General features: G+C 41.9%; 1 protein-coding gene across 4 annotated transcripts in view; it reads left to right on the top strand.

Annotated features, from left to right (window-relative positions):
• daam2 (dishevelled associated activator of morphogenesis 2) overlaps window positions 1-12,174 on the top strand; it is a 112,031-nt gene that overhangs the window by 95,535 nt on the left and 4,322 nt on the right. For all 4 annotated transcript variants that reach the window (XM_030718524.1, XM_030718525.1, XM_030718526.1 and 1 more), the window contains 7 exons: window positions 130-236; window positions 929-1,017; window positions 4,061-4,229; window positions 5,260-5,367; window positions 5,591-5,651; window positions 5,956-6,087; window positions 11,964-12,134. In XM_030718524.1, coding sequence (XP_030574384.1) covers window positions 130-236; window positions 929-1,017; window positions 4,061-4,229; window positions 5,260-5,367; window positions 5,591-5,651; window positions 5,956-6,087; window positions 11,964-12,134 — 837 coding nt within the window. The remainder of the gene's footprint in view (window positions 1-129; window positions 237-928; window positions 1,018-4,060; window positions 4,230-5,259; window positions 5,368-5,590; window positions 5,652-5,955; window positions 6,088-11,963; window positions 12,135-12,174) is intronic.

Below are 12,174 nucleotides of genomic sequence, written 5' to 3' on the forward strand. Positions count from 1 at the left end.
AATATACCTTTTTAAATGGTTTGCATTGTGTCTTAACAGCAGCCCAGCTGACCCAGAGTAGTCATATTATAGATTTCTGTCAGTCTGCAGCCTTCTGCATGAACTTTTGGATTCTTGTTTTCTTTCTAGCTTTTGAAGTTTGTCCCAGAGAAAAGTGATATCGACCTGTTGGAGGAGCACAAACATGAGCTGGAGAGGATGGCCCGGGCTGATCGCTTCCTCTTTGAGATGAGCAGGTAAACATAGTATTATGCTCTGCTTCAGGTAACAGCATCAGTGCTAGGTTGGGTATATGATTTCATGTTTCACTGCAGTTAGAATTTACTAATGTTAAAGGAACTGAACAGATTAATAGATGCCAAAATGTTAAGAAGCTTTCAATGCATTAAGGGGAGGGTGGTATAACAAACAAGCCTCAAATTTGTCATTTATCATTTAGCTGAGGAAACAACTCATAGACTCTTTTGACAGCAGTGCCTAAATCTGTGCCTTTTCCCTGCATACTGTCCTTTTTCTCCGAATCTGCGCTGTTTTTTTCCGGACAGATGAGCTCGTTTGTTTCCTTTTATTGAAATATCACCTTTCTACTTTGTTTCCTTTTGACCACATATCCGTCATATTGTCTCAGGAACACATCTGGGAATTAGTTAGTTCCTTTTTTTTTTTTTTTTTTGCGATTTAATATCCTGAGTCTCTCTTTGAAATTCCCCCTCCCTCCTTTGGTGAACTTTTGGGCAAGTTTAACAAACCCATTTGTCAACTCTCCAGCTTCATAGGAGCTTATTGGATGATAATGCAGTGAAAACTGAGAGAGGGAGTCTTGTACAGTTGGGCGACTTCTAGCTTTGAACTTGAACTCCCCTGGAGACAGACGTAACTCACCTCCCCTTTTTTTCCCCTTTCACCTTTTTTTTTTTTTTTCCATCAGAATTGACCATTACCAGCACAGACTGCAAGCTCTGTTCTTTAAGAAGAAGTTTGCAGAGCGTCTTGCTGAAACAAAGCCTAAGGTTGAAGGTAAGGACAAACACCTCGGAGGCCTCTATTTCACTGTGTTCTTGTATTTTTCACCCACAAATTTAAAAAGGGTTACAGATACCTTCATGAGATAAAGGCCGTTCTCTGCTATGTCTCTAGCATAGCAACAAACGTGGCCTGATGTGAACCAAATGCAGCAGGGTCTTTTATTTTTGTTTTGTGGCAGCAGACAGGACAGAGAAATATGATAAACTTTGAAAGCAGTAACATCTGAATAATCAAATAGATTACTTGGTCGTTACAACAAAAAGTAACCCCAGTTCCCCTCAATGCTGCAGCTGAGAGAATGAAAGTAAAACAAAGCCAGTGGAAAAAGAAAGAAAGAAAAACACAGTGGGCAACTGAAGACATTCTTCTCATAAAATGAAGCTGTGTGTTTGTGACCTATTTTTTACAGATTATGTTAAGCAAGAATGGAGCTTGCAGCTGATGCTTCTAGATGGGATGGAGTTGATCATAAAATATTGAATAATGGCAGCTTTTCCTTTAGAAAGGCACAAATATTAGTTTGCCATAGATTCAATTCATAGATCAAAACACTCCTCAAGCACTCTTTTGACTTGGTTTGACAGACAAAAGGAGAAGAAGCTTAAATTTAGAGTGCTTGTGTTTTTTTAGGGCACACGGTTACGCACCCAGAATCAAAACAATGTTTCCCACACTAGAAATGTCATCAGCCTTGAACACTGTGACCAAAGCTTTTTCACAATCCCATCTTTGTGTAAAGTGTGTGTGTGTGTGTGTGTATGATGAGAGGGGGCGGTCAACTGTGTGTGTCTCCTTTTTTTTTTTTCCCCCTTCAAGCCAGCTTCCAGGTTACCAGGGAGGCTGTTTTGGAAAGCTGGCTCATGTTGAGAGGAGAGAGCGTCTCTTGTAAATGCTGCAGCTAACTTCAAAGAGTGAGGGAAAAGGCTTCCAGTGAGGTTCATAGACATGTGTGCATGCTCGTGCATGCACAGGGTGTGTCATGACTGAGTCTGTTTGAGTCAGATCTAAAGACACTTCTGTGCTGGCAGGAGTGCTTTTGGGCTTTGATGAGCATCACATCATTTTTGACAGCAATGTTTTATTTGCTGACTGACAGTTCAACTTGTGTCTGCTGCAGAACATTTGTCAGATAGTCTGACATCAAATAACACGTTTCTTCTAATCACTGGTGATGGAAGTAGGGAGCCAAAAAGCAAAAAATCAAAAGCTAATTTCTGTCAGTAGAGGTCTGGACCAGTATTCAAACTGCCAAACTTACAGTCTAACCCTCAAATGACTGAGCTGTTATTATTTTTTAATATAGGAATTTTTTTTTAAAGGCCCTATTTTTGTTTGTCATACCTATACTGTTTCCTTCATCTATGACAGATGCTCCGATGTATATAATCGTGGTTTAGATTTTTTATTTATTTATTTTTTTAATTAAAAAAAGTGTTAGCATTAGGCTTACAGTAGCTTCAGGGATTCTACAGCAAGAAGTCTTGTTTCTCAAGGTCTGTGAACTGTGGTTCACTGCAAAAAAAAATTACACTCAGCTCTTCTGTCTGGGAGGAGACTCCAGAGTAGACCCAGACCCCGGTGGAGAGATTATATATCTCTTCTGGCCTGGGAATACCGCAGGATCCCCCAGCAGGAACTGGAAAGTGTGAATGGGGAGAAGGCTGTCCACTTCGGATAAGTGGAAAATAATGAATGAATGGATGGATAGAAGATGAAAATGACACTCAGATCAAAGCTTGTAGTGTTAAAAAATACTTATTTTTAGACTGGTAATGTTTTTGTTTAGTTTTTAGCAATGTTGTTAACATTACTGCAGTCTTATTGTGTTTTGTCCTTCACTCTGGTGCATACTGTAATGTGTTCTCAGGGCTAGCAGTGCAGGGCAGGCGAAGGCACGATCACTGAGGCTGCTGTGACAGTGAGCGATACATTGTATCCCAAAGTTGTGAAATTAATTTGTTATAGTGGTTAAAAATTAGTGAAAAATGTAACAAATATTTAACTCCTGTGTTTAATGCATTGCACAGCTACAGGAATGCTGCTTTATGTAGCCTGTGACATTTTGTGCGTCATGTCCACACATTTTATTCATTTTGCACACTGTTTGGGTCACATTATAAAAATGTCACTGGTGTAGAAAAAGTCTTGGTAGCTTGGGCAGTAAAACATGCTTTTCAATCATAAACAGCAGTTTGACTTCCGGTTCAGATCTCTCTGGATACAGACTTTATTTGCTTTTTTTGGACCCCCACATCTAAAATGAATTTGGCGCCTCTGCTTCTGATGCCTCAATGGACTGGAAATAAAGTATAAGCATCCTGTGAGTTGGTGGATCCATTCAAACCTCCAGAATCCAAAAAAATATGCAGACCACAGTCTTCACGGATAACCTTAATAAAGTGTTCATCCCCTTTTATTATTCATGTTGCTTTGTCATATACTCTGCATGAGTCTAAATTTCCCTGGACCACCCAGCAGGTTCAATAGAAGTTTTTAGGAGACACTGCAGTGTTCAGCCAGCAGAGCCCCGACAGCAGGGCCAGAAGACTGATTCCCATGCTGCATCACAGCACAAAGGCCTGTAACAATAACAAGATGAAGTTTGTTAATGATTTTCACATTCACACTGAGGTTTCCTCTGTGGAGTCAGGGAACCACCTGCACTCTGCCAGACATGGCAGTTCTCAGGAGGAAAGAGGCTGACAGTACAGAGTTATGTTTGGAATATTCCCTCCCCCTGCTGTTTTATGGATGGATGTGAAGGGCTCGATGGGTTTCCCCACCGAGCTGCCCAGTTGTTTTGGGAAATATTGATCACTCATCATGAAGGATGTTAAAAATGAAGGAAAGGATAAGATTTTTTAGATTGTATGTGTGTCTGTGGGTTTGAGTAGGGAAACAGAATGGAAGGAGATGGTGAAAGCCCAGAGTGTTATGTAATATAAAAAGCTCAGAGTGCACACACATCAATTACCAGCTAAATGATGTCTCCAGCTGCAAACCCCACTCTCTCATTCTCTCCATTTTCCTGAAGCCATCCTGAATGCGTCCAGGGAGGTGGTCCGGAGCAAGCGTCTGACTCAGGTCCTGGAGGTGGTGCTGGCCTTTGGCAACTTCATGAACAAAGGCCAGAGAGGCAACGCCTACGGGTTCAAGATCTCCAGCCTTAACAAGATTGCTGACACCAAGTCCAGCATAGACAGGTAAGCTGGGGGGACAAAGTGGGCATCACATTAACCCACAGCATTTTAGACTGTGTTCTTTATCAAACATAATCACTTTGTTAAAAGTGTTTGTTGAAGCTCTGGGTCTGCTGCTGTCTTTTTTTTTGGAGTGACCATATTTGGATAAGTGCTGTTTATTTGGATAGGTTAGTAGATAATTTTAGCAGTCTTGGTTAGCAAGTTGCATCCATAGACTGTGTGGGTGCATAAAACAGACAAACCGAGATAACCTGCTTATTAGTGTAAAGTGATACCTGAATAAAATCCAAGTATTTCACTCACCAAACCTTGACAGCAGACTTCTTGGATGGTCTGTCAGTACAATTAGCTGCACAGCAAGCCATATTATTTGTAGGTGCATTAAAAAAAAATTCTCCAAAGGCACCAGTGGATAAAACACATTCCAGGGGTCTAGTTCAGTGGCTCTAACTAGCTGAGGTGAAGCCTAGTAGACAGCTAGCAGCTACAGCTGCCTGTGTCGCCATCTACCTGCCAAAGAGACCACACCCTAATAATGCAAACTTTTAGCTTTAAATACAATTGAAAGAAGTAAAGGAAGGAGGAGGAAATTATCTCCAAAGTCCAAACCTTTGCACCTTTTGCCGACTTGGGATTCAGTCAGCCCTGCGTCTCTTCCTTATGGTGCAATTGCTCATCTGTAAGTGGCTTAAAAAAAAAGCCCGTAACACAGTTACATGATGTTGATTGTGCACGGTTATGCAGAATCCTAACTCAAGAGAGCCGCTGTTTGCATCAGTTGCATGCACAGGACCATGCCGTGCTCTGTGTGTCCACAGCAGGAGCAATCGCTGGACATTGTGATCACACTTCATAGTGTGACTCTTGTGCTGGTACAATTCATGCAGGTAGTGTGGAATTTATAGCAAAAAAAACCAGTACTCTAAATAAATGGAATAAAAAGTAAGGAAACCCTTTCTTATCCTTTCAGGAATTACTTTAGTTAAAGGTTGCTTGATTCTGTCTCTTTTATTTCTTGTGATTTTGATAGGAGCATTACCATGTTGCACTACTTGATCATGATCTTTGAGAAGAACTACCCGGACACTCTTCATGTCCAGGAGGACCTCAGCAGTGTACCAGAGGCTGCCAAAGTCAAGTGAGTGCACAACATTTCACTTGAGAGAAAAAAGCGTTTCCCACTCCGACTGCATGTGGTTAAAGTGTGACAGTATGGACAGCTGTTACTTGTTATCGATTTTGAATATATTGAAGAAGTGTAATTCTTATAGATAAAAAGCCACTGAAAATGTGAATTGCGACACACATAAATAAACAGCCAACAAATATTCTCTCCATTTTTGCCTTTCCCTTTTCTGTAGCTTGGCAGAGTTGGAAAAAGAAGTGCACAGTATCAGAAGTGGACTGAAGGCTCTGGAGGCGGTAAGTTGTTGTGCGTTTGTGTCACGCTCCCTCCCATCGGTTCTTCTCCTGCCTGTAATTATGTTTTCGAGCAGTGTGGAGATGGGCAGAAGGGTGAGGTGTTTAAATGCTGGTAATGTTCCACGCTCTGCGACGCAGAAAGCGGCATGTCGTGTTTTCCACCACACACAAACACGAGCGCTTCAGCGCAAATACACACATTAGCATTTCAAGAAAGCTTAAGTGAAACTAATTGGTCGGTGTGTGTGAGGCTGAAGCACGCTTCATTACAATTACACGCCTCCTATCTGTTTCCCCTCTCCAGGAGCTGCACTACCAGCAGAGCAGGACGAGGGAACGTGGGGATAAGTTTGTGGCTGTGATTGGTGACTTCATCACGGTGGCTGGCTTCAGCTTCTCTGAACTAGAGGACCAGCTGAGTGAGGCCAAGGACAAGGTAACCAAATATTTAACTGCTCATACTTGGGTCATACTGTAAGTGTAAGTTCATATGAGCATGTGGGTGGTGAGGCACCTTGCCAAGCCTTCATGTCAGAAAGACTGAAGAGCTGCAAGGAAGAAAACTACAGAACCTGATGGAGGGGGAAAAAGTGAAACTTCTGAGCATCCCTCTTTGTCTCTTGGGATGACTTAAGGAGAGTCGGGGAAACCCAGCATTGAAAGATTACCCTGGACTCTCCCCATGTCTTCGCTTTGTGTCTGTCTCTTAATGTTAGTGTCTTTTTTACCGCTGGGACAGACACCTTTTGAACCATGCTGGCTTATGTTTCGATGTATAGCAGGAGGTATGTAAGCTGAAGATATCAGTGGGACTGTGAGATTCCCAAAGTGTTGAATAGTGTTATTTAATTTGCAGGCCTTCAGAGCTCTGCTGCACATTTTGCATCTCCATCCTGACACACTGAAACTTTATAGATCTTAGCATTAGCAAAGATGTTTATTATCAGGATTGTTGTCAAAAAAATCCACAAACCAACAGGTGGCAGGTTACGTTCGTTATTTCCATTTTTTATCTACAGTCTTTGCCATCAACCAATTAAAGGACAGATAGCGTGAAAGAAAGGAGGACCTTTGTGTTTCAGGTTGAGCCTCCTCTTTGCTTAATGATTTGTTGAAGGAGGAGGTCAGCAAAAAAATTGGAGGGAAAATGCTCCAGTTGGGACGTCACTGGAAGAGAAGGGGAGGATTTGGGCACCGCTGTGAAACAAAAGGACCTGTGTTCACTGGCCCAGACTGTGTCTGTGTGGTTGTTAAGTGGGGAGTCTGACACACTGATTCAGTGCTTGTTGAGGCCCTCTGACGCCCCGTTAAGTTTCCAAAGGAATAAAAATATGGAAGTGTGGGTGTACTCTTCATCCTTAAGAAGGTAGAGAATGACTAAATGAAGCCAACAGCCCGCTGAGACTCATACAGCATCCATGGCAACAAATATGTCTGCATGCAGAGAGAGACACACACACACACACTAGAAACCACTAGAAAGAATTACAGTTGTTCAGGTTCATGTAAGTTAGATATTTCCAGAGGAGGGAATGGAATTGTTTCAAATCCAGAAGGACTGGATTGGTGTATATTAAGAGTCATAGACTATATATAAATATAATCATAGTCATAAGACAAAATATACACCACTTCACCCTTCTTTGTGACTCAAATATGGTCCATAATTTACTAAATAAACATCATGTTATATTCAAGAAGACTTGAAATTAGCAGCTGGGACCTAAAGTCATCAGGAAAGCATTTACTGATGTTACAGAACGAGGGAGCTGTAGGGCCATTTTCCCATAGGCTTCTATGCAGTCAGACTTTTACAACCAGAGGAGGCACCCCCTGCTGGCTATTAGAAAAAACGCACTTGTAAGATACCTCAGCATTGCCTTACAATCTTCAGACCCTGTGGCTAAGAATCCAAGCTTCACTTTTTGTCCAAGAATAAAACGACTAAGTTTCAGGCGGTGAGAAAGTGAAGTGTATAGTATTTGGATGAGATATCATGAGATAAAAAGAATCATGAGCACCAGTGGTGAAGGTAGCCTTCAGGCACTAATGTGAATTTGGCTACTAAAAGAACTGGAACATTCAGAAGAGTACCTGTGTGTATCATCGATCTGCCTTCATCAGAGAGCTTTTCAGCTCACACTTTCATCATTCATACAACCAAACCAAAGTTCCTGGTTCCTGTCCGGGCCCATTTGTTTTAAATTATGTATTTTCCATAGTGCTGCCAAACATTTTCCAAAGCTTTCTGAACTGTAGGTTATTTCTTTAACATGTTTTACCACATTACAGTTATTAATGTTGTTAATTAAATAAAGAACAGTATAATTACCACCCCATAGAAACGTGATTAAATTAATCCATCACAGCATCTGCCACATTTGCTCAGTATTGTTACTGTCCAAGTTTAGTCTGCTGAGGTTTGACTTCATCATTAGTAAACAGATTTCTCTCTGTGCAGTTCTGTTAGCACCTCTGTTTACTTTAAGAAGTAAAATACTACTCAGTTTCCATCACTGAGAGGACAACACGATCACTTCCCTTGGTGTGGTCAGCTGGTTGCAGACATGGCAGACTCAGCACATTGATTGAACTGGCCGAGGAGAAGTGGTTCAAATTCAAAGAACGGAGCTAGTCAGAAGCACTGAATGAAAGCTGTCTAGATAAAGAGCGGCTGCTTGTACTTTATTCTACCCCTGCTGGTGTTGCACTCAGATTTGTACCAACACCTTTACTGATCTGATCTGGAGAAACACTAAAAGATATAACACTGATTGTAAGTTTCTGCCTCTTTTGGTCCCTACACAATATTAGACCAGCAGTTTATTGTGGCTGAGCATGTGAACATATGGCCAACAAACAGTTATGTTTTGTGCAAAGCAAGGATCACAATGGTATAGCATGACTGAAAACTAAATACACTATGATACATTTATAAAGGAGCATGTTCTGTTTGTTCACTCTTCAAGCTGAGCATTAATTTCCAGCTCTTATTTCCCTAGTGCACACTTTTATTACCACCTCACAGCTGGTAATGGTCAGCTACTTTGCCCATTACACCATCATTCAGCGTGGCACCAGGACCCTCCTGCTGTGAGGCAGCGACTTGGGAGTATATAGGGATTGGATTTGCTTTTGGAGCCAGCCTCAAGCATACATTAGAGGAACTGCAGTTTTTGCGCTTCATCTGGGATGGTTTTATTTTTTAGTTGCGGAGGTTGATGCTTGATTCAGAGCCAGCGCTCTTTTGAAGCAGGCAGAGCTTTTCTCAGAAGTGATGTTTAGTTTCCAAGCGCCTCTTTAGCTTGCTTGGCAGCATGTTAGTATTAGCCAGTGCCTCCAGACAAATGATGCGCTGCGGCTGATGACTGTGCACCCTCTTCTCTGTCAGTCAGGGCCTTTTTAATGTGTCACACTGTAATAATTGCCACCATGCAGCAGCTGTGCTTACAGCCTGGGGTTCCCTTTGACATAGGTTGTTTTGGAAGATCTTTTTTTTTTTTTTAGGTACAGAATTTGCTTCTAAATGCAATGTGCTGACACCATAAATTAACAATTCATTCATTACTTTTTGTGCAGTTGTAACTTCTTCTTTTGGCTACTCCTTTTTAGGGTTCCCCACAGCAGATCATCTACCTCCATCTTTTCCTATCAGTACAATCCTCCTCCGTCACACCAACCCCCTGCATGTCCTCCTTCATTACACCCATGAATCTTCTCTCTAGTCTTCCTCTTTTCCTCCTGCCTGGATACCCCATATTCAGCATCCTTTGTCCAACAGGTCCACTATCCCTCCTCTGCCCATGTCCAAACCATCTCAGCCCTGTTTCTCCAACTTTGTCTCCAAACTGCACAACCCGAGCTGTCCCGCTGATGTACTCATTTCCAATCCTGTCCATTCTGGTCATTCGTAATGAAAATCTTAACATCTTCAACTCTGCTGCCTCCAGCTCTGCCTCCTTTTTGTCAGTCATACATCAGGGCAGGTCTCACTACCACCTTCCCTTTCACTTTTGCTGCTATCCTTCTGTTACAAATCAACTCTGGCATTTGTCTCCACCCACTCCACCCTGCCTGCACTCTCTTCTTCACCTCTCTTGTGCACTGTCCATCACTTTGGATGTTTGACCCCAGGCATTTAAACTCATTCTGTCTTGCTACTGCTGACTTAAATTCCTCTTCTCTCCAGAGCATACCTCCACCTCTCCAGGCTCTTTTCCACCTGCTCCCTACTCTCAGTACAGATCGCAATGTCATCTGCAAACATCAAAGTCCATGGAGACTCCTGCCTGACCTCATCTGTCAGCCTGTCCATCACCACTGCAAACAAGAGCTTAGAGCGGATCCCTGATGTAATCCCACCCCCTGCCTTGAACACATCTGTCATTCCTACCGCACACCTCACCACTGTCTCGCTGTCCTCATATATTTCCTGCACCACCCTCACATGCTTTTCTGCCACTTTTGACTTCCTCATGCAGTACCACAGTTCCTCTCTTGGCACACTATCATATACTTTCTCTAGATCCACAAAGACACAGTGCAACAACTTCTGACCTTCTCTGTGCTCCATCAACACTCTCAAAGCAAACATCACATCTGTAGTGCTCTTTCTCAGCATGAAGCCATACTACTGCTCGCTGATCATCACCTCTCTTTTTTGTGGAGTTCTATATTGAAGAATAATGTATGGCTTTCACAAAATCCCATGGCACACCTGAACTTTCCTCATGGCAAGGCAGTCTGCACACTCCCTAATCTAAGTATACATCTGTCTTCCTGTACAGGGTCTTTGTGTTGGATAAAAAGTTATTTGTCCTCCTTAAATGGATTTGTCATTTAGGTTTTCCTGAAATGTTTTTGCACTGCACTTTCATGGAGTGCAGACACAATGCCTCTGAATGACAGGCAGGGCTTTATTAGTTTTTTTTTTTTAAAAAAAAAGAAATTTACATCTCAGTGAGTGAAAAAGTCATAATTCAAAATCTATTATTAAAGAAAATAAGGTGCAATAAAAACTCAGAGAATACTCAGAGATAATTGGCCTGTCGCAGAGCCTGGCTGTTTTTATTTTAGTGTCTGTGCGAGATGAGCGGCGCAGTGTTGTAACTTCACATTCTCCGTTTTATTGTGTGTATGAATGTGTGTGTTTACTCATTTAGCTCAGGCCCGAGGGGACGAGAGGAAACAGATTTGACCAGACACATAATTACTAGGAGAGGAGAGAGAGTGATGACGGTGGGGTTGCCATGGAGACTAGTACCATAATGACAGGATGGATTTCTCACAACACGAGGACCACTTACAGTATGATGCTAACCTTGTTTAAACAAGTGATGTTTACTGTCACTGAACTCCCCCTGAAGATGGAACAGAGGAGAATGGTACAGTACAGAAGAGACCAGTCGAGGCTGTTTTTACCTGAAAGTTAAAAACAAAAAAAATCCAGCTTCAAATACATTTTGCTGATCGTGCTTGTATGTATTACCTTGAGTGTATTTTGACAAGCAAAAATGCCCAAATGTATCTTTCAGCAGTGTCTTTATTTGTCAGATAATAGACTCAGCAGCTGCTGCCTCTTTTAAGAATCCTGTCACATGCACGCTTTCAATTTGGCCCATTTATTTTCTTAAACCATATCTATGTATAATAATATACATGTTATAATATATAAATAACATAATATATACATAATGTGTTTATGTAATGACAATTTTTCCACAGAAAAGCTGCAACACATTATTTTGCAAAGCTGCCAGCTGATATCTTTGCTTCTATGGTTTTTTTTTTTTTTGTGAGAATTAACTCCATGGCCTTTGTGTAGTACATATTGTATCTTGTTGTGTTTTAGGATTGTAGTTGGGCCGATGTGTGTGGATAGTGCTGTGTAGTACTGCAGTACAAAGCTGAGTGTGGGAATGTAGAGTGTGTTTGGCCGCGGGTTTCGTCCTGGCACAGAGTACCGAACAGCTTGAACAGAACTGGGTGGACATACGGTGGTCAAATCATGCAGTCATTTTCTTATTGTGTGTGCGTATGTGTGTGTGTGTGTGTGTGTGTGTGTGTGTGTGTGTGTGTGTGTGTGTGTGTGTGTGTGTGTGTGTGTGTGTGTGTTCCTGCTGCCCTTGTTCATTTCCAGTATGAATAGCATTTAAATGAATTTGAAGATCATACTCACAAATATACATGCAGGCTCACATGTTTGTGTCCAGTCTGTATAATGAGACTTTTTTTTTTTAATCAGTCCGTTATTAAAAAAAAATATATATATAAAAATGACATAATTTCTGATTTAAATTGTGTATTGTGCAGTTTGCCAAATCTCTGAAGCACTTTGGGGAGGAAGAAGGGAGGATGCAGCCGGATGAGTTCTTCGGGATCTTCGACACCTTCTTGCAGTCGTTCAGCGAAGCACGGCAGGACCTTGAGAACATGCAGCGACGCAAAGACGAGGAGGAGCGGAGGGCCCGGATGGAGGCCATGGTGAGACATGCAAGCTCTGATGACAACCCAAGGTGGGGAT

The sequence above is a fragment of the Archocentrus centrarchus genome, chromosome 22, assembly GCF_007364275.1.
Source record: "Archocentrus centrarchus isolate MPI-CPG fArcCen1 chromosome 22, fArcCen1, whole genome shotgun sequence".
Taxonomy (NCBI): domain Eukaryota; kingdom Metazoa; phylum Chordata; class Actinopteri; order Cichliformes; family Cichlidae; genus Archocentrus; species Archocentrus centrarchus.